The 27,577-nt window shown below is 44.4% G+C and overlaps 1 protein-coding gene across 1 annotated transcript in view; it reads right to left on the reverse strand.

Moving 5' to 3' along the window:
• RAD51B (RAD51 paralog B) overlaps positions 1-27,577 on the reverse strand; it is a 365,924-nt gene that overhangs the window by 137,106 nt on the left and 201,241 nt on the right. The window contains exon 9 of the mRNA XM_056850833.1: positions 25,252-25,330. Coding sequence (XP_056706811.1) covers positions 25,252-25,330 — 79 coding nt within the window. The remainder of the gene's footprint in view (positions 1-25,251; positions 25,331-27,577) is intronic.

Below are 27,577 nucleotides of genomic sequence, written 5' to 3' on the forward strand. Positions count from 1 at the left end.
CCTCCCCCTCCCGTCAGGGACCCAGCCTTAACGGCTCTTCCCGCCCAGGAGTCACCTGACCGGAGGGGGTGGGGAGCACTCCTCCCTCAGTTCTCCTAACGCCGCCGCGGGGAGTGCACTGTTTTACGGTGCCATCCACAGCGGGGAAGGAGGGAGGGATGTGTGCCTGCACAGAAGACCACTCAACGAACAACAGTTACAGGTAAGTGCAACACTGTTTTTCGTTTTCGTGGCTTCTGTGCAGTCCCACATGGGAGAATAGCAAGCTGACTTACTGTGGAGGTGGGTGTGTGATGGTCAACGGAATAACGTATTCAACACCGCTTTCCCCACAGCCGCATCAGCTCTTGAGTCGACATCTATGGTGTAGTGCTGAATGAAGGTCGTCGGAGTGGACCACGTCGCCGCCTTACAGATGTCCGTCATGCTGACCGTCGAGACGAACGCAGCCGAAGCTGCTTGTGCTCTCATGGAGTGTGCATGCAGGTGTAGAGGACAATCTACCCCTGCTGACTGATAGGCCAATCTAATGGCTGTTACCACCCACCTGGAGAGTGTGTGAGTGGAAACTGCCTTCCCTTTATGTATCCCCTTAAAACAAATAAATAGATTATCATCCTGTCTAAAGAGCTTTGTTCTTTCTAAATAAAATAATAGTGCTCTACGCACATCCAAGGTATGTAACTGTTGTTCAGAAGGGGATTGAGGAGAAGGAAAGAACACGGGTAGGGTGATGTCCTGAGAGAGATGAAACTTCGAAACCACCTTAGGTAAGAAGGCTAAACTCGGGCGCAGGACAACCCTATTAGAGAATATCTTGGTGAAGGGTGGATCTGCCCTTAAGGCTCTCAGATCACTCACCCTTCTGGCCGAAGTGATGGCTATCAAAAAAGTGGTCTTATAGGACAGCAGGGATACATCACAAGAGGCCATGGGCTCGAAAGGTTTAGCAGTCAGGTGTGACAGAACTAGAGACAGGCTCCATTGGTGAACAGGAGCATGTACCTGAGGAAATAAATTTTGCAAGCCCTTCAGAAACCTCTTACAAAGTTTATTTGAAAACAGAGAACAAGAATCTATTCCATCATGGAACGCAGAAATAGCTGCCAAATGGCATTTGATGGATGAATTCGACAACCCACTGTCCTTTAATGACAAAAGGTACTCAAACAACTCTGGTAATTTACACCTTTGCGGAACAATGGCGTGAGCCAAGGCCCAATTAGAAAAACGAGACCACTTGAGTGTATAAGCTCGCCTAGTGGACGGCTTACGGGCCGAAAGGAGGACCTGGGCCACCCTATCTGACCACTGAGTCACGGAGTGATCTTCCATGCCGTTAGGCTGAGACAGGCCGGGTTGTAGTGAAGAACCTGCCCCCTGGTCAGAAGAGATGGGGAATCGGGGAACCTGATGTACCTCTGGCGCGACATGCTCCAGAGGGTCGCAAACCATGGCCTCTTCGGCCAGAAGGGGGTTACTAAAATCAAATTGGCACTCTCCTGAAGGGCCTTCCCCAGTACCCTTGGGATCAGGGGAATTGGGGGAAAGGCATACATTAGACCTGTCGACCACGGGATCTGGAACGCGTCTCCCAGAGACAATGCGTCCCTTGCTGCCCTTGAACAGAACTGTGGGCACTTTGAATTGTCTTGTGTCGCGAACAGGTCTATGTCTGGCCAACCCCATTTGTGGGAAACAGGGCGGAGGAAGGAAAAGGGGATGGACCATTCGTGATCTTGGGACACATCTCTGCTCAGGGCATCTGCCGTAATATTTGAGCAGCCCGCCACATGAATCGCCGTGAGGGATATCTGACGTTCTATAGCCCACTCCCATATGCGGGACGCCTCCCGGCATAACGCTAGAGAATTGGTGCCCCCTTGTTTGTTTATATAAAACATAGCCGTGGTGTTGTCCGTAGCGATGAGCACATTCTTTTGAGCGAAAATATCTGCAAAAGAAAGGAGGCCAAATCTAATAGCTTTCATCTCTAATAAATTGATATGCAATGAGGCCTGGTGCGGGGACCACCTACCCTTAGCTATAAGGGTTCCACAGTGAGCCCCCCAGCCTCCCATGGAGGCGTCAGTAAACATCTGGAGGTCATGCACTGTGACACCGAAACTAACCCTCTTGAGAAGGTTAGACTCTTGCGACCACCAATTTAAAGAACGAATCACCACCCTGGGAATAGATAACATCTTCCCTTGAGGGTCAATGTTGATTCTGAACGCCCTCAAAAACCAGTTCTGCAGGGGTCTCATGTGTAACCTAGCATAGAGGACTACGGCAGTAGTAGACGACATGAGCCCCAACAATTTCTGAATAGTTATTGCCCTCTGATACCTCTGAGCCGAGAAGTATCGAACCAATTTCTGAATGGCTCTAATTTGAGGAACTGGGAGGAAGGCAGCATGCTGCACCGCATCCAGGGTCGCCCCTATGAAGTCCACTCTCTTAGAGGGCGTAAGACGTGACTTATCAAAATTTACAACTAACCCCAGATGGGTCAATGTGTCCATCACCATCGTAAGAGAGGCGAGTAAGGCCTGACGAGACCTCCCCACCAGCAGCCAGTCGTCTAGGTAAGGGTATATATCACAACCTCTCAAAGCTAGAAAACCTATCACCTCTGCCATCACTTTCGTGAAAACACGTGGGGCAGGGGATAATCCAAATGGCAAAACCGTATATTCATAGCTAATTCCTTCACATGTGAACCTGAGATATTTCCTACATTGTCTGTGGATCGTAATGTGGAAATAAGCATCCTTGAGGTCTATTACTGCAAACCACATCTCCGATGACAGAAGGGGTAAGACATCCCGTAGGGACAACATTCTAAACTTCCTGAATTGAATATACTCATTCAGGTCTCTCAAATCCAAAATGGGCCTCTTTCCACCCCCTTTCTTGTCAATCAAGAAATACCTAGAGTAGAACCCCAATTGTGATTCAGTGGGCGAGACAACCTGAATTGCCCCTTTCAATAGCAGGCTCTGAACTTCCTGCAGGAGTTCAACAGAGCCTCTGCCCGACTCAGGGCTAGGGTAGGTACACGGTGGTGTCTCCGTAAACTCCAAGAAATATCCCGATGAGATGATATTTAACACCCAGGAATCAGAGGAAATTTGTAGCCATTTACTAAAGAAGGGGAACAAACGCTCAAAAAACATTGGTATAACTGGTTTTGATATTGTCAATGCCGATACAACTGAACTGGGTAAAACAGGGACTGACACCTTTAGGTCGGGTAGTCAGGACACATTTTTCTTCCCCGCCTGGCCATCACGAGGGGGGTAGCCCCCTTTCTTACCCCGACCCTTATGGTTGAATCTCTTATCCTGCTGGGCAGGGGGATAATGACGGGACTGGGATTGTTGATAGCCCCAAGCATGCTGTCTATGAGATTTCCCCAAATAATAAGCCTGGGATTGCCTATAGAAAGGTCTAGGCTTGTAAGAGGGACCAGCTTGCTGGGTCACTCCTAAAGATTTTGCTGTAGCCTTTTGCTTACGAAGATTGTGCAAGACCTCATCGGTCAAGTCACAAAACAAAGCCTTGACATCAAAAGGCATGTCTTCTATCCTAGCCTTAACATCTGGAGCTAGTGTGGATGCTCGCAACCAAGAGTGGCGCCGCAGAACAATGCTGGATGCCATACTCCTGCCCGAGGAGTCTGCCATATGCCGTGAAAGGGCTATCTGGTTCTTCCCCAGTCTCTGACCCTCCGACTGGAGGCTCTTCAGAAGAGCTCTCTTGTCATCAGGGAGAGAGTCAAAAACCTCAGATACCCTGTCCCATAAGGACATCTGGTACCTTCCCATCAGGGCTCCAAAGTTGGCAATACGGATCCCTAACGCAGATGAAGAATACAGTTTTCGACCCAACCCATCTAACTTATGCCCCTCCTTGTCAAGAGGGGCCGAATGCGCCCCCGACTTATATTTTGCGGTGAGCACCTCCGTAATGATGGAGTTGGGCTGCGGATGTCTATAGAGGAACTCAGCATCCTCCTCCTTAATCTTGTAGAGATTCTCAATCTTTTTAATTGAGGCCACTACTGAGGCTGGCCTTTGCCAGGTGGCCATGGCAACCTCTTTGATGCCTTTGACCATGGGGAGTTTGGCCGGACCAGTATCTGGGCTAAATAAGACCCCCATGATGGGATCAGATGGCCTGGGGTCTGCCTGGATAGCTGTTAAACCCAATGATTTAGCCATGCGCAATAAGAAAAAACTCAGAAAAAACCCTTAGGTCCTCTGTAGGAGAAACTGGGGTGGGGTCCCCCACTATGTCATCCAGGGACGGCATAGAAGTGTCCTCCGAGGAAGACTCTGATCCCAGTTCTCCTTCCTCGTCACTGACGTCGATCTCGACGACTTGCCTAGCTTTCGACGTCGAAGTCTTTGTCGTCGGAAGGTCGTCGTCGTCGAACGCTGTCGACGTCGATGGAAGAGGCGGTGGAACAGACCGAGGTCTCTCCGCGCCCGACGACAGCCTGGCGTCGAGGAGGAAGGCCAGACGATCGCTGTCTCCGACCTGGAACGGAATCGACCCGTCGCCGGTAGAAAGATGCGGCATCGCCCAGGCTGTCAGCGCCGACCCGCCGGTGATAATAGTCGACGTCGAGCTGACGTCGAGAGTAAAAAAAGCTGAACTGAGGATACCAAGGGGGAGGGCAATATCCCCATGGCCCCCAGTCCTGGTACTGATGATACGGAACTGGCGTCAAGGGTCCCTCCGTGTCCGAGACCATACTCCCGGCAATCTCCATGACGTCATCATCCTCCGACGACGAGGAACGCGCCTCAACCCCCGATGGCGATGGGGGGAGAGGGGGCCTTAAGGCAGGTGCTACCGCACTCTGCAGGCGCTGACGTGGGCTCCGACCCCGATCAGTAGGGGGCGTTGAGCCCCTGCTCGGTGGAGATCGGCGATGAGGAGAGGCCGAAGCCTGCCTCGAAGCCCCAGAACCTCTACGCGAAGGGGCTCGATGTCTCGGCGACGAACCCCCGACGCCGACCGCCCCTTCGGGTGCCCATGGAGTCGATGCAGACGACGTCGATGGAGTCGGTAAGGCCAATTTCTCTGGGGCGGAACGCACCGAATCTCCCTTTTTTTGATTTTGGAGAAGCAGGGTTCTTTCTTTTAACCTTGTGCTTCTTAGATGGTGGTTCGGACATGGCCCTATCGTCTCGACCCTGGGAGGTCGTCCTCTTAGATGTGGTAGCAGGGTCTAGAGAACTCGGTCTCGGGGCCTTCTCTGGGCGCAGCGATCTCTCATACAGAGCAGCCATTAACTTCTTGGCTCTATCCTGGCGACATTTGGGGGTAAACAATGCACAGGCCTTACACGTCGCCACTATGTGACCCTCACCCAGACACAGAAGACAGTCGTGATGGTCATCCGAAGAAGCCATTTTGGTACCGCACGTGCGGCACTTCTTAAACAGGGCCTCTTCACTCGACTCTATTTGAGGTAAAGTAAGAAAATTTTACCTCAAGATGTCATCAAAAGTACGAAGCTCGTATCACAAACTGTTCTCTCCGCGGCGGCAGAATGAGAACTGAGGGAGGAATGCTCCCCACCCCCTCCGGTCAGGTGACTCCTGGGCGGGAAGAGCCGTTAAGGCTGGGTCCCTGACGGGAGGGGGAGGGGAGCGCTCCTTGGGAGCTAACTTTGTTAGGAGCTCTGCTAATCTTTTCCGTGGCTGGCCTGCGCCTGCGCAGTCCCATGTGAGACTGCACAGAAGCCACGAAAACGAACTCTGCCATCTGGAATTCAGTTGTAATTCTGGGAGATGTCCAGGTCCCACATGAAGGTTGGCAACCTTAGGTCTGGCAGCAACCTCTGGGTGACTTCATACCACCCGACTTCCATGACTCAACTGGGTCTGGCTACTTGCTACTGCTCAACAGCAGCCACCCTATGAAATATCAGAGTAGGGTATGAGTGACCCAGGTTCAGATCCCCATCTTCCTGTGGAAGCTCACTGGATGATTTTTTTTGCCGGTCCCATACTTTCAACCTAACCTACCTCACAGGGTCGTTGTACGGATAAAAAGGAGGAGAGGAGAATAATGCAAGCTGCTTTGGTACCCACTGTGAAGGTGGGGTATAAATGTAAATGTAGTTGAAGATGGGAGGCAGATAAAAAGTAGGATGGGGAACGGCTGACGGGGAGAGAATGAGGCAGGGAGCCTCCAGGTGGTTGACATTCTCCAGGTGGGGACTGGAGATCACCTAGAATTACAACTGCTTTCCAGATGACAGAGATCAGTTCCCCTGGAGAAACTGGCTGCTTTGGAGGGTGGACTTTATGGCTTTATACCCTGCTGAGGTTGCTTCCCTCTCCAAACCTCACCCTCCCAAAGCTCCACCCCCAAATCTTCAGGAATTTCCCAACCTGGAGCTGGCAACCCTAAGGAGGAACTGATCTCTGTAGTTGGGAGATCTGGTGTGATTCTAGGAGATCGCCAGGTCCCACCTGGAGGTTGGCAACCATAGAAGGAGAAAAGGAAACAGGAAAAGGGAGAGGCTATGGGGGGCTTTTAGGAAAGGAAAAGAGAAAATAGTGGAGTAGGGGAAAATGAGATGCTTCCTGCAAGTCCTTGCAGGTTCCCACTTGTATTCCCATCCGAATGAAGAACATCCTACTATCAGCACTTGTCTGGACTAAGCCTCAGTTTAATAATCTTAATCCAACTCCTGCCTATTCAACACATTGCTTAACCTTCCTCACTCAAACTAAAACAAAAAATAGAGCTCGATACATTGATAGTGTGTGTGTGTGTGTGTGTGTGTGTGTGTGTGTGTGTGTGTGTGTGTGTGTAAAGTGCCGTCAAGTTGCAGCCGATTTATGGCGACCCCTTTTTGGGGTTTTCATGGCAAGAGACTAACAGAGGTGGTTTGCCAGTGCCTTCCTCTGCACAGCAACCCTGGTATTCCTGGTAATCCAAATACTAACCAGGGTTGACCCTGCTTAGCTTCTGAGATCTGACGAGATCAGGCTAGCCTGGGCCATCCAGGTCAGGGCACATTGATAGTACCTAACCTAAAACTGTAGATAATTTCTACTAATCCCTGCGGGATTTAATGCAATTTCACAGGGTCTGTAAAACCGAGATGTTCCACCAGGCCTATTGCTGAGGGCAGCAATGGTTCCATCTAGCTGGCTTCCCTCCTCCCCTTTTGTTTTAATTTATGCTACATGTTGTTATTCTAAATCCTTACTCCGTTTTGCAGATTATCTGCCCCCCCTCCTTTCCTCCCTCTCTCTGTTAGTTCCCCCACTATTGTGCTGTTTTAAGGGTGCCGATGGAACTGAATATTATTAGTCATTGGGTGTGTTAATTGTAAATTTGTTATTAGAATTGTTGTGAGCCGCCCCAAGACCAACTTGGTTGGGGAGGGGAAGGGTACAAATCAAACAAACATACAAACAAACAAACAAACGGTTCCACATAGATGTTAAAAAGCATGGCAGCTAAAACTGAGCATCAAAGCACATGAATGCAACTGAGATGGGCAGAACTGACATACCACAGTATCACTTTCTAAATCTACCCTCAGGATATGTGGAAATACCCCCAAAATGATGCACCCCTTTACCAATTCCAGTAAGTGTCTCAGAAGGATACCATGAGGCATAATATTGAAAAATCCATGTCTTCCTTTTTCCTGTATTGCTCATCCAAATACACGGAGGTGGTTTTCAGTGCCAAACCCAGACCTGAAGCCAGACTGAAATGGTAAATTACTAATTTACTGAATTTTGTTGGGATGGATCTGTCCTGTCTACATTTGAATTTTCTTGTGCTTTCAAATGTTACATTTTAAAACATGTTTTCTTTTGTTTCCATAAGAGTAGAGCCAAAGATGGGTGGTCGTGTAATTTTCATTTTATTTTCCAGGCCTTAGGAGTTTTCTTTCCATGATTTGTGTTGAACTTTACGGTTTAATTTTGGAACCACAATGCCTAGCCTATAATATCGTACATTTGTATTAAATTTTCCAAGGTCTAAAACATGGCCCAGATAAAGACAGGTCAACCAAATTTCAGGACAAGTTAGTAATAAAATAAAACCATATAATGTATACTGTGTAGTACTCTCAAGTTTTCATCTGACAGGAGGTGAAGGAGTTTGCTTCACCGACTAGCAGCTACTCTGGATCGGCAGCTGCCTCTGGGACCTCAACCCCAGGGCTTGGATAGGAGAGCAGGTTCTGTAACAGCCCAAGGATGGCCCTGCTTGAGGCAGGACTGGCCAGGGTAGACTGGGGGGCAATCACCACTGGCCAGGCAATCAGCCAAGCTGTAAACGTGGCTTGAGGCCATAACCAGACTTGTGGGCCAATAGGGATAGGTCCTTGTGGGCTGGGCCATTGCCCTGGGATAGAGGTCTGTCCCCTGGGAAGAGCTAGGGTTGCTAGGTTGGAAAATACCTGGAGATTGGGGGGGGGGGGTGGAGCCTGGTGGGGTTTGGGAAAGGGAGGGACTTCAAGAGGGTATAATGCCATAAAGTCCACCTTCCAAAGTGGCCATTTTCTCCAGATGAAATTTGTCACCTGGAGATCAGTTGTAATAGTGGGAGATCTCCAGCCACCACCTGGAGGTTGTAACAATTAATAGCAGGAAGGCGAAATGCAATAAACACAAAACTTTACCGAAGTGCAGAGTAACAATATATGATGTTACTCTGCACTTTGGTAAAGTTTTGTGTTTATTGCATTTTGCCTTCCTGCTGTTAATTGTTACAATCTACTTGGTACAGTAGGCTAATTAGTTTTGCATTCACCGTTTGGAGGTTGGCAACCCTAGGAGGAGCTAAGGCAGCCTGTCAAGCCAGTGCAGACTGGGGGGATGATGCTATCAGAGGGAGCAAGCAGGCCTATCAGGACATGCCAAACATTTGCTTCTGACCCAGCAAGGAGGAAGGCCAGAGGGTAGGGCAAAGATAAGGGTTTTGATTGAAATGCTTTAAAGGCCCTTGGGGTTTTGTGGATCTGAACAAGCAGATTTGGGAGCATGGCCACAGAATCATAGAGTTGGAAGGGCTCACCAGGGTCATCTAGTCCACCCCCTTGCACAATGCAGGAAATTCACAACTACCTCCCCCCTCATCTCCAGTGACCCCTACTCCATGCCCAGAAGATGGTACAGGTGCCCTCCCTCTTATGATCTGCCTAAGGTCATAGAATCAGCATTGCTGACAGATGGCCATCTAGGCTCTGCTTAAAAACCTCCAGGGAAGGAGACCTTTCCACCTCCCGAGGAAGCCTGTTCCACTGAGGAACTGCTCTAACTGTTAGGGGGCCATCCCCCATCCCTGCTTGACATCATCATCTCTCACAAAGGATATTCTAATTGCAAACATTTCTCTTCTCAGGTCTTTCTGAGGATTTTCCCTCATCTTCTCACCTTATTGAACATTCCAGGAAGACTGAACGTGCATATGGGGGCGGGGAATCTCTGCTGAAGCATGTGTCTGCTGCTCATTTGACTACTGAAAAATTATGTACCTTCTAGACAATAGTACACAGTTTTTCAAGTCAGCCCAGCCAGAAATGGGCTACCTAGAGCAATACTGGGAGTGTAACTGAAGAACTTAAGTGCAGGAGAGTCTCCAGACCCAGTGATGCAGTGCGTAACTAGCCCTGAGGCACTTGAGAAGCTGTTTTGCTTATGAGGCTCTCTCTTCAATCCAAGTCAGAATAGGCATGACATTCCAAATGTTTCAAGTTTGACCAGTTAGGCAAAACTCTATATTTCTTCACATTTAGCATTAAGGCAGCCAAGATCAACAAGGACGGAATCCTTCCTCTCTATCTGATAGCAAAACTCTTTTCCTTCCCTTGCTTCGCATGAAGAAACAACACTGATGTCAAACAGCAATAGTGGATGTCCTCCTGTAATGCTTTTCAGGGTTTGGAACCCTGACATTCAGTTACAGTCAATTTTGTTTTTAAGGAAACTGTAAATGGCTCTGAATATTTAGCCTTTTAACCTCTTCTTTCCCTTGTTTTTTTAAACCTTTAACTAACAGTACATAACATTGTACGCCTGGAGCCTTATCACACTGTCTTCCCTCCTGTAGCGTGGCAGAATCACTAATGCCGAAAACCATTATTGATCTATATTTATCCACACTTTCCTTAGACTTTCCCCCCAGACAGTTATCTTCAATTTACATTCCTGCAATATAAAACTACGTTCTGCTCCTCTGCGTGACAAGTAAGAAGAGTTTCTCCACATGTTTGTTATAGATGGCTTAAATATTCTAACTCTCTTATGCCTTTTCAGTTTTGTTTCCTTCTACCTTTCCTGGGATTCTAACTGTTATGATCCTGAGTTCTTTTTACTTATCTGCATTTTTAAGAAGTAAGAAAGAGTTTCACATTGTACAATAAAGATAACCAAAACTTTTATTTCTACACATCCTAGTTTCCAAAATCAGGTATTGTAAAATAAGTACAAGACAGAGGCTCAGATCCAGTGCAGTGTTTCCATGGGCAGGACGATTTCCTGGGAGTGGAGTAGTATCCTCCTGCCCATGGAAATACTGCACTGGATTCAAGCCATTAGATTTACTACACATATTTACCTACGTTTCTCTTTTGTTTAGACATGCTAAACTACTACTAGTAGTAGTTATAATGCAATTATTATTATTCCAACACATCTCCTAGTACATCAACTGTATTAATTTTGACAAGTATGACCCTCAACCGTCACAGCAAATAATGCCCTACTTGCTGTTACAAAGAAATGTAATCCCCCTCTCCCCAAAGAGGGGCCGATAATATCTTAGATAATAGGCAAGGCAGATTTCATTCCTAGTCTTTATATACAGTTAGTGTGGCAGAGTGGATAGAGACTTGGGCTGGCATATGACTACAGAGACTAAGATTCAAATCCTCACTCATCTATGAATCTCTGTGGGTGATCTTGGGGTAGTCACATTCTCTCAGCCTAACCTACTTCACAGTGTTGTTGTGAAAGGGGATGGGAGAAGGAGAGCAGAATAAAAATGTGACAAAGGATCTGTTCTACTTCTCAGCAATCTCCTTATCCAGCAGTTCTTCCACTTTTTTTTTTCATCTAGTGGCCCAACCGCCTCCCTGGCCAGTTTCCGGTTTCTTATATATTTAAAGAAATTAGCAATATGTCCCTCAAATTCTCATTTTGCTTACTTTACCATCACTATATCTAATTCTCAACATGGCCCCATCTGTGGATAGTGAAATCCACATATCGAGGGCATGTAGAAAGAAAGGAGATCTTCATACAACCTTGGAGGAAACAGCAATTTCCAAAAACAAAAGGGGGGGGGAAATAAGGAGACACCACCACTTGCTGCTCTGTGAACTGCAGAGGCCCAGCAAGGCAGGTGGGAAGGTGGAGCATGAGCGGGAGGTGCCACTGATGCCATCCCCTGTGAGCCACCTCTACTCCTCTGCTGCTGTGTGAACTGTGGGTGGGCAGCAATTCAGTTGGGCAGAGGAGGAGCAAAAGCCAGCAGTAAGGGGGGGCGGCGGCAAGTAAGCAGAGGGAAGATGGGATTTCATCCCCCCACAGGTCTAGTGGTTCCCTACTTGTCAACTTACATTTTTGTTGAAATAGGCAACTTTTGGTTGCAGTTTTCTAGATAATTACCCTTGCCCATGATATCTTAAAACAGCTAGATAAAGTTTCCAGTCCTTAATGGCAGTTTTTCTGTAACTGTGCTCCAGTGAGACTCCTTTTGCCAAGAAAAAATATTTTTCAAATCTTCCCAAAGTTATTCCAGCAGGCAATGCTCGTGTTTGCCCAATCAGAACTTAACAGGCCAAATGAAAAGGGAATGAAGGATATAACACAATTATCTACCCAACATGGTTTGATGTTCTTGGAGGGACTGACTCTGAGTAAACAATACGCCTACAAAAAATAGCAGGCAAGTCCCAGTGGACCGCAATACTGGCAGTCAGGAACGGGCAGCCTTCTGTCTTGCATTGCTTGCTAAAGCAATGGTGGGAGGCTGGCATTCTGCCTTCTGTCTTATTCAGTGTATAGATCAAAATTGGTCTTGGGAGGGGGGAGAAATCCTGTCAGATGGCTGTACTCCTTTAGATGTGTTTACCCCACATATTGAGAAGCCTGGCTTTTGAAGTGTTGCTTATTTTAGGTGTAAATTGGAGCCATCCTTTTATATAAGTACCTGAAGTGGTTATGCTGCATAAAGCCACTGAAGGCAGAGCATTTATTTTCCCTTTACAGATAAAAAAACAAACATACCACTTTTTTAAGTTGACAGGCCACAATTAACTCATTTTTTTTAAATGAAGGAGAGTTAATGAAGAAACACAACTAGACTCAGACATCTGTAAATCTTTGTTTCTCGGCCAGTTTAGTGAGATGCGGACAACAAAATGTGATAGATGAAAGGATGGGCTGAGGAAGGGTCCTAATGAGCTTCCTCCTGAATCATCTCTCTCTTAAAAGGATGTGCCAGAACACCAAAGAAACTAAAGCAGGAATGAAAGAGGAGCTGAAATCTGCCGGGAATGAATAGGGTGCTGAAATTGTTCATTGTATTCCCAGGGCTCAATAAGCAAGTTTAACCCTTCTTCAATGGGTGGTTTTGATTTGTGTACATACAGCGATGTGCTGACGTTTCCTGTGCCTTTGGGGGATACATCAATTGCTGCTACCTCTGCCAAATCACGCAGCTGTGACCAGCCAGCGGGGCTGCCTTTTTCGTTTGCCTGTTCAGACTTGGCAGTGGAATTTAACTCGTTTTACATTTAACTCTCTGGGAGGAGAAGTCTGGAGCTGCTCTCACTCCTTGCTATTGCTTGTGAGTCTTTCCCCTCAAGGGAATAAGAAATCTTTTGAAATGGAAATGAAGCGGGTTTTCTGGTGGCTACATAGCTCAGACTCTGTATGGCTGTGGAATGCTGGAAATTCAGTGTCAGCTATTGGTTCCTCACAGCATGAACTAGCAGGATTTGAGAGCAATATTCAGAGGCAAGAAAGAACGATGACTATTTTTTGCACCAGCCACCACACTAGGCCAGGAAAGGGCTGTTTGGACAGTGTCCAAAGACGGACAGTTGTCATCAGTGTTGGATATGTCCTGTGGGGTTCCGTAAGCAATCGCCTGGTGATGTGGTAGAGGTTTTCAGCCAGTCCCTGGCCGCTGTGCACATTGAAACTGAATCCTGACAGAGCAGAGGTAATACTGGTTGGGAAGGCTAAGGTCTCGAAGGACATGGTGTTTCCCACATTCAGTGGAGTTTAGCTGATCCTTGCTGACTTGGTTAAGGGCCTACAGTTTATACTGGATCCAGCATTGCTACTGAAGGAGCAAGTTAATGCAGCTGCAGAAAAATGCCTTTCTTCACCTTCTTTTAGCTTGGAAGATGGCTCCCTACTTTGACTCAGCTGATCTGGTCACATGGTGACCTCAGCTTGGAAACTCCAATTGGTACAGAAAGCCACAGCTCAGTTACTATCAGGAGCTAGGTGGAATATACATATTGCATCCATTCTATAGACACTCCATTGGCTACCTATCAGATAACAGTCTCAATTCAAGGTACTGGTTATCCCATACAAAGCCCTTCATGGGACCTACTGCTATGTTCCTCCACAACAGGTGCACTCATCTGAGTAAAACCAACCTGCAAATGGGTAAGAATGATAGCTGCCCATAAATGTGCATTCTCTGTTGAGGCCCCCACCTTGTGGAATGATCTCTCTGAGGAGATCAGGAAGGCTCCTGTGCTTCTATCATTCCACAAACTATGTACAAATAATTGTTCAGGAGGGCATTTTAATAAAAATAATAGGGATATTGTATAATGGAATGGTTCAGGAAGGCACTTTTATAAGGGGACAGGACTGTAATCTAAGCTGCTGTGCATAGTATGTATTATCTGTTTATGGTATGTTTTATCCTGCTCTTACTGCATTGTTTTTTACTTTTGTAATTCCATTTTCTGCAATATTTGACATATCACATCTGATCCAAAGAAGTATTTTTGTAACCCTAGTCCTATTTCATTGCTTATTAGATCTCTCATGCTATTTGACTGCACCATGCAATCCACCATGAGTATCAGTGAAAAACTGGGCTACAACTGAATGAATGAATGAATGAAAACTATCCAGTCACAGTTAAGACATGAACTTTGGTTATTGAAAGACTGCACTAGGCAACTCACATGCTTGTCAGTCTCAGAATTGCTGTGGGGTGACATTTTAATACTAACAGATGACTAGGGTAGCCAGATTGCTGTCTTGGCACTATTTCAAATAGTTGCCTGCTACCCTGATTCTAAACCCAGTAAAGTTTCTTGGGCTCCTACAATAAGGAATAAGCTAAAGTAAATCTAGAGACAGGGTTCTTGCAACTCAGAAGTGGCTTTTGTACTCCACCAGTTCATAATAGAGGAAACAAAGTCACATTCTAATTACTGATCTAATTTCTTCTAGCTGGTAAATTAAAGTTAGTCTTAAAGTATTGTCGAAGGCTTTCACGGTCAGAGTTCATTGGTTCTCGTAGGTTATCCGGGCTGTGTAACCGTGGTCTTGGTATTTTCTTTCCTGACGTTTCGCCAGCAGCTGTGGCAGGCATCTTCAGAGGAGTAACACTGTCCTTCAGTGTTACTCCTCTGAAGATGCCTGCCACAGCTGCTGGCGAAACGTCAGGAAAGAAAATACCAAGACCACGGTTACACAGCCCGGATAACCTACGAGAACCAATTAGTCTTAAAGGTTAAAGTCACTTCAGTCCTTGTTCTTGCAAAATAAAAGAAAACTTTATTTCCATTTTTGAAGACGTTGTTTTAAGCAGGGCATGTCCAATGAAGCTGGTAAATCAAGAAAAGAATGTAGCATAGGACTCTTCTGAGATGACAACTGTTCCTCCTGACAAAAGTCCTCCTCTACACCACTGGTCATTCACATAGGCCTAATATAATTAGATGTTCTCCAGCAGAGGAAAGTCCCAGGATCTTATTAATCAAATCAAACAGTAATTATTTATGCAGTCATTGTTTTAAGCCCAGACTTTGACAGAATTAACTTTTTTTTTACAATTTCCCATCTACCTCTCTATGTTAGGATACCATTATCTTGTCTTTCGAGTCCCTTAAATCCTATTGTTTTTATGTACAGAACAATGAAAAAAGAGGGGAGAGAGACTGGAATAAGAGAGGTAAAGTCTATGCTTGTTTCAGGAACTAGTTTTCACAAATCTGTTATGCATGGTTGGTTTGTCTTACGATTCTCCCGCAAATGTCCTGATTCTTCATGGAGATTATGCATGATGTTCCCCTCCCTTGGGCTTCAGCTTGCTTCCATTCTGTTATTTCCCCAGGTTTTCCAATCCCTGTTTTATCCCAAAAGTACGTTTTCTTCTGAGCTTATCTCAGATGTGAGTAGGTGCATAGTTCAGCAGCAGGTCGATCTTCCCACATCCCGAAACGCCCCCATTTTGTCAGAGCAAGCACTACTGCCAATGACAATGCAGCGTTTAAAGAGGCAGGCACTCAGGCACTTCCTGATTTCTGCTTGTGATTATGCTGTGCTCATGACACTCCCAGGACTTTCTTCACTACAAGCAACACCTGTGCATAAGGTTTTCCAATCTCAGGATATAAAAGTGTGAGACAAGAGAGGGGCGAACCAGGGACATACTAACCATGCATAAACAACCATAGACCTCTATAGGAACTGAAGATACATTACACTGAATGGCTCAGGTGAACTGCATATTTTGTACGGTATTTTTCCTACTTTCGAGCAAGTTATAGCATTCCTTCCAACCACTGCTCAGTTCTTTGGATTTCCCCTCCCAAGTGTTGGAGGATTATTCTCTTAGTCACCAAAGCTATCCTGGCAATCCATTCATTCGGTTTCATTGGGAGTGCCTAGATGGCTGACATGTATCCAAATATTAAATGATTAAAGGTAAAAGTTAGATCCTGCGGATAAGGTAATGTTTATGCAATCTCCCACTTCTTCCAGACTGGTGAGATGCAAAGGTAGTGCCAGAACATATGGACTAAATTACCCTGTGGCTTTTTTCATTTCCAGCAGAGATCATTTGTAGTCAAGCTCAGTCTTAAAGCTTACTCTCTACAAAACTTTCAGTTAAATTAACCTAAGATGCAAATCAAAAGCAAATAATTTAGTTGATGTAAGTGGAAAATCTCTAATGTTTAAATATCTTTTTCGCTCCATTTCAATCCGTTAATGTTTTAATCATTTTTCCACTCCGTTTTAATTTTAGATCGTCTGTATCAAATCTGATCGGTTTCTGTATGAATCTATAAATATTTACTACTGGATAACATGATTGTGAAATCTGTACAAGTTGCACATTTAGGAGTACCAGAGGCAGCAAAATTAACCAACAGAAAAGTGCTGTCATTGTCAGTACTGCTGTTCTAAGGAAAAGAATAATCTGTGCTAAAATTTGTATCCTCTGGAATCTCCCTATTCCAATGTGCACCTCTGGATTCATCCAGCAAGTAAAGATGGCATTGGAAAAGCGCAAGTTGTGATTGCCCCCTCACTCCAATAGCAAGTCCGACAGTAAGTAATTTAAGAGATCAAAGTTGCCCCATTCGAGCAATGGACTCTAATCTGGAGAACTGGGTTCGATTCCCCACTCCTCCACGTGAGCAGCGGATGCTAATCTGGTGAACCTGGTTGGTTTTCCCACTCCTCCACATGCAGCCTGCTGGGTGACCTTGGGCTAGTCACAGCTCTCTTAGAGTTCTCTCAGCTCCATCTACCTCACAGGGTGTCTGTTGTGGGGAGGGGAAGGTAAGGTGATTGTAAGCCGGTTTGATTCTCCCTTAAGTGGTAGAGAAAGTCAGCATATAAAAACCAACTCTTCTTCTTCTTCAAGGAGTAAATGTTCAAAATTGCCAGGCTTGGCAGGATCATGTTATATTCTGAACATCAAACTTTGGAAATGCTAGAATGGTATAAAGATAATTGTGCAGGTGGAAAAAATTAAACCAGTCCTTTTCCGCTGGAAGTGCAAGGAGCACTGCAGTATAGTAATAACACTTAGCAATGATCTAGCCCTTTATAGTGTCCTAAGAGCTTCACAGGTTTAAACCAGGGACTTCCTGATTCGTTGCTCAGTCTCTTAACAACTAACCTACACCAGATGCCACATCGTGGATGTAAATCCTGGATGTAGAACAAGAGACCATGAAAGCCATATAAAAACAAAACACCAATAAAATAGCCAAGAGCATAAGAACATTGATAAATAACCTAAACAAGCAAAGCCCTCACTGGTTCCCTTTACCCTTCTCATTCCAGGTACGCATTTAAACAGGAGACCTTGGCCTAGGGCTCGTCACCTGGGGTGCTGAGCTGGGCCCCAGGCACTATATGCTACAAGTGGAAGGTCCCCCAAATAGAGAGAGAGAGAGAGAGAGCTACATCAGTTACTTACTCAGAAACCAGGAGCCATAATATCTGTTGAATAACTCTATTCCCAGTGTATCAAGACTATGCCCTGGACTAATACATGACTTCTCTGTGGATACTAAAATGTTGATTGTGGGTTGTTGGGGAGTTTTATTAGTAGCAGTTAGGACTAATCTTTACCCAGTACAGGATGTTTGAGGAATGCACTATTTCAGTGCAGCTGGCAGCTGGGAGGTATGGGGGTGGATGTTCACTACCTGTCTAATCTCCATAGCATCCCAAGAGCTGATGATACCAGGGCCCCTTTGCTCCCCATGTCTATTCTAATATTGTGCAACACCAGATCAGTGAAGCACAGAACTGCTCACCTCTATGAGATGTTGCTGGAAGAAGAAATTTACCTGGCTTGCTTAACAGAAACATGGCTGGAAGAAAACAACATGCAATGTCTGTCTCAACTAATGCACTCTCATTATGCTGTCCTCCATCAACCCTGTACAATAGACCAAGGGGGAGGTGTGGCTATTATCCTCCGTGAATTCTTCAGCTTTCACAGACTTCTAGTGCAAACTATCACTGGCATTGCCTGTATGTGCGTTACACAAGTGACACATTAGGCATTCTTCTTGTCTACTGGCTGCCTAGTTCCCCAGTCGGTTCACTTCATGTGTTAGCAGAGGTACTGTTGGATATGGTATTGGAGACTCCTAGACTGGTTGTTCTGGGGGAACTGAATATCCATGGCAAGGATACCTTGCCAGGACCAGCTAAAAATCGAATAGTTTCTTTGACTGCCTTAGGCCTCTATCAAATTGTAATGGGCCCAACACATGAAAGAGGTCACACATTAGATTTAATTTTTTGCACTAAGCAATTGATGGATGCCTAGTTTCAGAGTTAGAGATTCAACCTGCAGCATGGTATGACCACTATTGACTTAAAGCCAAGGGGAATGTGGCTTCAATACCCAGTTAAAATGGTCTGCCCACATAAACTCATGAATTCTACTGGATTCCAGGATGCTCTAGGATCCCAAACTGAGGCTTCAGTGAGAATGTGGAATGTGAAGCTCCTTGAAGCCCTAAACAAGGTTGCCCCTCTACGACCACTCCCACCCCTGGGGTGTAAAACAGCCCCCTGATTTACCATGTAACTGGGTGATCTGAAGAGGGCTGGTAGGCGCCTAGAAGGATGCTGGTAGGGAACCCATACCAAATCTGATAGATTATGCCTTAGAGCTCATTGGAAGACCTATGAAGCGGCAGTGAAGGCAGCAGTGAGGAAATGTTACTATTCTCCTACTATAGCATCAGCTAGCTTGCAACCATCCCAATTATTTGAGGGAGCTCAGCAACTCCTGATGCCAAAATCTGAGCCTGTATTGTCTCAGGAAGAAACAATTAGCTGTGATACTTTTGTCAAGTTTTTTGTTGATAAAATATTGAGAATACACTCTGACCTGGATGTCAGTTGTAACATAGGCACACCAGAAGACAGGACTAATGCACTGCCTGGTCTATTCATGGATCATTCTGTCACAGTTTCCATGATGGATGTCAACAAAATCCTGGGATCAGTTAAGGGCACTACTTATATTCTGGATCCTTGTCCATTTTGGCTGCTAAACTCATGTAAGGACCACATCAACAAATCCCTAGTATCTATTATAAATTAGTCACTAACGCAAGTGACCTTCCTTCAGCCGCTCAAAGGGGCAGTTATCCGTTCACTACTTAGAAAACCATCCTTACAGAAAAATGATGTGGCCAATTATCGCCTGGTGTCTAACCTGCCCTTTCTTGCTGACTCAGTTAAGAGCCTTGGAGTTATATAGGACCCAATGTTATTAGTGAAGAAACAAGTTAATGAAGTAGCAAAAAAAGTATTTCTTCCAACTCAGCCTAGCTCGAAAGATGACCCCTTACCTTGATGGCTAACCTGGCCACCAGGATCCATGCCACAGTAACATCAAGACTATAAAATTCAGATTCAGAATTATGGGCTTGAATTTTGGGCTTGATTCTCAATAAAAGAAAAATGCAAGCATTCCTTTTTGTATTAGATTAGTTTGTAAAACTTGGTATTTAATTAAATTTTGGACTTTGGACCTGGCCCAGCAAGCCACTTAAGCACATCTTGATTTCATCTGTCAGATACATTCCCTTAAAAGCAATCCTACACTGTAAAGAAGACAGAGGAAGCCCTGTGATGTGAATATGTTCTAGAGTGAAGTTTTTATAAGGGCAAAAGTTTAGGGATATTTTCCTTAGCCATTACTCTTTATAACATACAGAAGGATTCTTATGAAGCAAAGAAGCTGCTTACAAAGTAATGTGCCAGTGGAGTCGACCAACTTTAAGAACAAAGTGTGTGTGTGTAAAGTGCCATCAAGTCGCAGCCGACTTATGGCGACCCCTTTTGGGGGTTTTCATGGCAAGAGACTAACAGAGGTGGTTTGCCAGTGCCTTCCTCTGCACATCAACCCTGATATTCCTTGGTGGTCTCCCATCCAAATACTAACCAGGGCTGACCCTGCTTAGCTTCTGAGATCTGACGAGATCAGGCTAGCCTAGGCCATCCAGGTCAGGGCAAGAACAAAGTACCAGGGGCAAAAACTGGTCTCTCGTTATGTTTTTCTTTGTTCTTCTGTCTAATGCATTTGTTTTGACTAATTTAATTTATAATTTGGCTAGATTGTAGGGGTACAATTAAATTCACTGGCTTGTATAACTTTTCTCGTTCTATAGCCATCTCACAGCTTTACAAAGATCCATGACTTACTCTCAAGCTCATTCATGTACAGTTGTCTTGCAGCATCTCTTCTTTTTGTTCAGGGAAACAAGGAAAATGGAAGACCTTGTTCAGTTCTATCTGCACTATTGTTACTGCTAATCAGCACTCAGACAGCCTTTCTTCATATCAGGATGCTGCATTTCCTCACACTTGGGAAATGAAGCGCAGCTACTGTTCTCATTATGTGATGATGAAGGAACAGTGAATATGGTCTGGAGTTGTGAGGAATGTTAAAGGATTCAATCACAAAAGGTATTCTTTTCACAATGAGGTGGTCTCAGATAATAGAACTGCAGTAGGAGCTCAAATATTTCTCATACTTCATTGAAAGTGAAGTGCCTCAGCTTTCAAACCAGGCACTGCTGAAGCAGGGATAAGGTGTCTCATTCCCTCACCCACCATCAGGACAGCTTGTGAGGAAGGAGGAACTGTTGACCTGTATTCCGAGGTACTAAAAGTACCTCTATTGCAATGGGCAAAAGAGTATATTGCAGCCTTTAGCTTGACAGGGATAACAAAGGCTGAAAAGCCAACAAGGACCTCCCCTGGCTTTTTATACCTGCTTACAGCCAAGCTCCTTAACTTGAGAAAACTGTTGAACCATGCAGACTGGGCTGCTCACAGACTGCTTGGAGACTTGCTTTAATCTCTACTGAGTTGCTATCATACCTGCCTTCTTCCAAGCCACCAGCACTGACAGTCTAGCATCAGTCCTCAATAGATGGATTGTGGTCCACATGTGGGACACACCCCGTTCTAAGATGGGTTATGCCCAAGAGTGCAATCATTGTTCAAAGGAAGAGAAAAAGGAAGAGGAGGGAAAGAAAAAAAAAGAGGGGAAAGGAAAATAGAAAGAAAAAAGAGGAGAAAGCCCTATTTACCTAGTAAAAAAGTGGGCCCTATGTTGTAGAATGGCATTAAAGGTGAGTCCTAAGTCTAAACAACTTGAAGATATCTGCTCTATAGCGTACTTGATATAAATCGAACCTGAGAGAAAGTCGTAGGAAGTGATGATGGAGGATTGTGGAAGTGTTGGGAAAGTGTGCTAAATATATTACATAATAAATCTATACAGATATATAATTTAATAAATCTATATGGATATATAATATAATAAACCTATACAGATATATATTTTTTCTCCCTGTGTTAAAACTGTGGCATGCAAACTGAACTGTGGAACTCCGGAGATCTCATAAGTTGTGGTTTGTCATTTAGAAGATCAGCCATTTTCCCAGAAGCCTGGCCAGGACCTCCCACTGTCTCATATGCATCTTAGAACATCCCCCCCCCCTGCAACATGCAGTGATTCCTGAACATGTACAGGATTCCTTGGCAGACACTGCCATGGTTTATTTTATCTGAAGGTAAAAGGTTTGAGAACCACAGCAAGAAATTATAATAGCTGCATACTTGGTTTACCACATTTGAGGTCATTGGTAAGTAAAACCGTTCATGCCATGGCTCATGTAACTTCCATGTCCCCACATAATCTGCCACAACTGAATAAATTCCTCACTCTGATTTCATTTTCATCAGCAAAAGCCAGCTAATACATGATTTCATAAACACTGCGTTTTCAATCATTTATATGATAAAAACAGTTATTCGGTTAATTTCAGCTACTTGGCTGTGCTACTTGGCTGTACTACTTAAGGCAGATACAAAGGTGTTTATGAAAATAACTCCTGAACTCCCTCTTCCACCTATTGCAAGTTGAGTCATATCTACAACTTTTCCTGACACAAACACATTTCTTCCTTTTCCCTCTATTTACAGGATATAGTAACATGGGGGTGAAAGTGACCCAGTTCTGACTCATACACCAACAGGATAAGCATGTGAGTAGTGAATGAAGAGTAATTACAGCTAGACAAGGTAACAAGAAACCAAGCTATACCCCAAATAGATTATCCCATCTCAAGTGAAATCCATGTTCCTGGTAGAAAGACCATCTTTATAAATGTACATTTAGCCATTTAAAACTGGAATTCCTGGGAGGGGGTAGGTATAAATATGGAGCTGTGTCTGTATTTTCAAAACACATTCTCTTGACGTGAATAAAAACACAATTTAACCAGCAGTTGGAACACTCTGCAGAGCTCAGGTATCAAAACCGAGATCCATAAATATAGTCAGCAATGTGCTAATCCTGGCTTTTTGTCACTTTGTATAAATTACAATACTTACAGTATTAGAACTGTAGACCCAGTTTTCTCATGCATTAGGGACTTTGCAGAAGACTCACTGGGGCTTGCATACGCACAATGTATACTTGAAACATGGTTCAAAATCTAACTCAGCCCTTTGACTAGCCATCCTTGTCTCCAAATTGTTGAGCCAGTATTTCTCAAGAGTGAAAGCAGTAATAAAAGAGCCACTGAATAATTGAATTCTTTTCATCACCAAACAGTTCACATTTACAAAGGCAACAGAAGTCTCCCACTGCAGTGCTCTTGGGAGGCTTGGCGATCTCCTAAAATGATATAAGAGGTGTGGTTTTCCCTCCACCCGAGTCTCACTAAACAATTTTCTGTGCTTGTACGGAGACCATGAGATCCAAAGAGACCAGGCAATAGAGCAGCAATTTACATCAACAAAGGGGATTTTGATGCACTCCTCCGAATGAGGTGGCATTACCATGTTAATAGCTTTTTCACTCACAGCCCTCTTTTCCCTAGGACGCTGGAGACTTTTGCAAATGGAGAACAGTTCCGCTTTTCATTTTAACTGTAACAATAGCGAAGGAGCTCCTTAAACTGCATCAAATAGTAGTCTGTGAAATCCCTAACTAGCCATCCTCTCCTGCCGTTTTATTAATCACCAGGCCCACGGAACAAAAGACGAGAGCTTCTTGCAGTTTTAGCTCTGCTCCCACCTCCTAATCCCCTAGAGATGGCCAGGGGAAAGGCCTGCAGAGCGGCTAAATCAAACTTTTTACTATGTTTTTTTGCTTCCTTCCTGCCCTCCACAATAAAAGAGGCTTCAGGTATGTTTTCTAATATCAGTTTATTAATGGCCTACTGGTTAACAGAGTTGTGATGGGATTTCCCACTTCCCTCTCCCCCTAAGCCTCATTTTTCAGACAGCTGTTGTTCCTCACCAGTTCCCACACTCATCCACTTGTTCCCTTGTCACATACTTTGAATGTGCTCTCCTCCTGACACTGACTGCTGCACACAATAAAGAATGAATGGAAATGTTGCCTCTGCAGTCAGTTCGTGGAACTGAGCCCATTCATTAGCACTAAAACGTTCTTCTGTCACCAGCACAGATAACCATCCTTTACCTGACAATTCTCAACATCTCTTTAGAAAGAATGTTCACCCCTTTAGGTGCCTTGTGGCCACCGTTTTGCCGGTGGAAAATAACCAGCTGTGGTCCTGTTTGGGCTTTACTTCTTTCCCACTCATCTCTACATGCAGCAAGGCAGACAAAAGGAAGTCCTTCTTCATACAACACATAACTAACTTGTGCAACTTGCTGCACTGGGATACAGAGATTGCCATTAGCTTAGATGGCTTTAAAATGGGTTTAGACCAATGCACCAGAGGGTATGAATATCAACAGCTATTAGCCAAGATGGCTAAATAGGACCTCCGTGTTTGGAGGCATCAAACCTTTGAATGTCAGTTGTAGCAGGGTCTCTGTGCCCCTGCTGTGGGTCTTCTGGGACATCTGGCCAGCCGTTAGAGGACTATTGGGCTCATGTTCTTAGGTTGAGACCAGAGACAGGCTTCAGGCTGCCATACTTCCTCTCTAACCATCCTCTACTCCTCTCATCATTAGCAACATTCATTGTTAGTCAATATAATCTAAAACAATAATAGGTGAGTACTCACATTATCAAAGAATCAAAAACAGCACAGCACCTGCACCACTAACATGCAAATACACAGTCTTTTAGTTAGTCTGCAGCAGCAAACATTAACCCCCTAGGGACTCTCTGCCCATTTCACTATGTGGAAATATGCCTGAACATCCTACTTTTCTGGAAGCACAACAACTTCCTGGATATTCAGTCTGCTCTTGGATAGAGCTTTGGATTCAGTGATCAGGGAGATGCTGCACTCAAAAAGATGCAGGATCTTCTGGTTTGGGTACAACTTCCTACATATTGTAGGGGAAGTGCACATGTCCAAGACCTGCTCAAGATGTCACTTTAAATAGAGGAGAGGCAGGAAGTAACCTTCAAACAAGGTCTATGTCCTGGCCAGCAACTGTAAGAGCCCACTCTCACCTCTACAGAGCTAGAGGTTGGCTAGGTTTCATAAACCAAATAAGAAAGATTACATTTCCAACATTCAAACTGAACCATAGACATTATTCAAATGTGTAGGCAGGAAGAAGGAATGTGCAGAAAAACCATCTCAAGAGTTCCTTCAAACACTGACTCAGTCAAACAAAGGCATCAGTACATCTCCTTAAATCTGTCTTCTCCCATAATGTGTATGTTCTTAATCCATTCAGACAACACACAGATTCCACCATAATTCTGAGTTCATGAGTTTACCATGTTTGATGCAGCCATATACATAGTTTAGAGCATTTCACAGTTGCTGATGCCAGAACAATAGTGAGCCAGATATTTTTTAATGTCAAGAATCACAATAGGCTTAAGTCCTGAGGAGAAGCCATGTTCAAGAGTGTTAATAATATACACATTCTAAAGGTATCTTTTAACTGGCTAATCTAATACAGTTAAGAGCTTACTGAGGTCAATTTAACAAAACATGGTGCTGGCTGTTGGATGACCATATGGAGGTGGAGCAATAATAAGGACCTGTGCAAGTCACATCTCAATTTTAAAGAAAAAGACATAAACCTCTTTCAATGGGGAATATACCTGCTTTGCAGGTGAGACAAGAACAAGACTTCAGGCATTTTCTGAACTCAGCACACAACACTTCAATTTCATTATCTTTTGAAACCGTTCAGTAAAAGCTGGGGTTACAACAGCCTACCTGAGATTCGAAAGCAAACATTGTTAATTTTCAATTCATGTTCTTACCTTGAAGAACCAAACCAGAATTTTCAATCGTGTATAGGAAAGATGTGAATGGAGCAACCGGGGACTTGGCTATCAGAAGCTGCAGAAACAAAAAAGACAAACACATTCCTATGGTGTGCTACTTACACTTCCAGTTTGCAGAGAAACACAAACTGCAAACAGCAAAATCCAGCATCCTTTCTTCCAGCAGCTCCTCAAAGGGTTTATGCTAATGCAGCAGTATATAAATGTGTCCTAGCTTTTTAGGTTTTGAACTACTGCTTCAATTCTTCCAAAGTTCCATGTTATTTGACTATGCCCTTCCATTCACTATGTTGCAAAAGGCAACAGAGAATGCACAACTGATTGATCTGTGTATTCCTGCACATTCAGGGGAGAAGATGGACTGTGGCACAGAAATGAGACCCAACATAGAAGTTTTAGTATTTTAGTGTTTTGCTTTCTTAAAAGCACTCAAGGCACAAAACTGTACGGCCAATATGAGAAAATTCTGCCTGGAATTTGTGCCCCCCACCCCATATTATGATTTACACATGGAAACTCTAGAATGGACACTGGTAGTTGTTGGTACTCTGAAGGTTCACTGCTGCCACTCCTGCAAAACATGTCTGCAACCCAAATTTGAAGCAGATTTCCTCATTCATCTCTGCCTCAGGGAAAAAAGGGAAAGGAACTGGAAAGCAATTTCCCAGTCTGTGGTTTTCACAGCGGTATTTCCAACTTTGTAGCCCTAAGGGCACCATTTAACAAGGCTGCTGATCCAAAGCATATTCTGGTTCTTTTCAGAGCTCTGTTTCAATTACAGTGATGTCATACCCATTTTGCCAATGCCCAGAATATATACCAGACTTCTTTCTTCATTTTTATGTATGCATCTACTTGTACACTGGAAAAATATCCATATGATCTTCAAACGGCCACTGCCAAGGCCACTCTTCTGTTTAAGGATTAAAGTTCTCCAGCTTGTAACTCTTCTCAGCTTTGAATTGTGCCATTTCTTGTTGCTCATTCAATAACACAGTTCAGATGTAAGTGAGAACTGTGACTTTATTACTACCATTCCAGGTAATGGCCTGATTTTTAAAGATGCAGTCTTCTAACTAAAAAATCTTTAACCCTGAATATAATTGAAAGTGTTTCCCTTGTCTAAAACCCCTTCCGCCATAACAAGCATCATTTAGTCAAGACCTTGAGGCTACAAGATTCCATCTTGATCAGGCCATGAAACATTTATGAACTCTTGGAGGAAATAAAATCAAACAAAATTCTGTCACGTGATGACGCAACCAGTAAAACTGCGTAACCCCTCTGCCTAAAAGCTTGTCTTGTGACTCCATGAGAACACCTTAAATCCAGACTAACAGGATGATCATTGCTTAAGTATCAAAAGAAAGCATGAGGGACCGGCGGCTGACCTGCCCCCGAAGGCAAAAATTACTCAGCTGTTTTATTCCTGAGCCTATGGGAGTGCTGCTCCAGCATCCAATCATTTTTTAGAGGGGGAATGGAAAGCTGGACGGAAGCACAATATGGGGGATTTCAGATCTGCCTCAGCGAGAGGGCAGTGATACTTTTAGTCTGCCACAGCAAGAGAACTGTTTGAAGGGTAGCTCTGCCTGGAAGCATGGCAGAGTGGTTTAGCTCTACCTCTCGGAGAGGACGGAGTAACTGGTTGTTCGGCATGTCTCTGGTGATGAGCAGACATTGTACCATTTAATCTGATTCTCGGGAAAGGGTAGGCTGGTGTGGGTGGACTCCTGTGTGTCTGAAAAGATCCAACCTAGTCAGTGAAAACCTCTTTGTACTTGGATGCATTGAGGAGAATTCAAACCACACTCTGAAGCCATAACTAGCTTAAACTTAGGTGCCTCAGTCAGGTTTCTCTTCTGACCATCTGCAGACCTGTGTTGTGGTCTGTTCTTTAAAAACAACCTACAAATAAGCAAGTCTTCTTTGTTATTTACACACAGCTCCTTCCTCAGTGATCTCTGTGTTCTTGCTCACCAGAAACTTACCTTATGGCAGCGAATCCAAAGGCTTTACACTTGCTACCCTAATAACATCTTGTAACTGAGAGGCATTTTACAAACCCGGGTTCCCAAAATCATAAGAGGCTTTGTTTAACTATTTTATTCATCTACACTCCTCTCCACTCTCTTCCTTGCTATACATGCAACCACACATGGATGGGCTCTACTGTACCAGCCACATCTGGATACTTAGATTAGGAATTATAGTTTAAATTGCTTTTTAAAAATGACCTCTTTTATCATCTTTCTTTGCCTCCTCTGCTAGCTAATAAAATTGTTGGTGTTAATCTAGAATT

The sequence above is a fragment of the Euleptes europaea genome, chromosome 6, assembly GCF_029931775.1.
Source record: "Euleptes europaea isolate rEulEur1 chromosome 6, rEulEur1.hap1, whole genome shotgun sequence".
NCBI classification, from domain to species: domain Eukaryota; kingdom Metazoa; phylum Chordata; class Lepidosauria; order Squamata; family Sphaerodactylidae; genus Euleptes; species Euleptes europaea.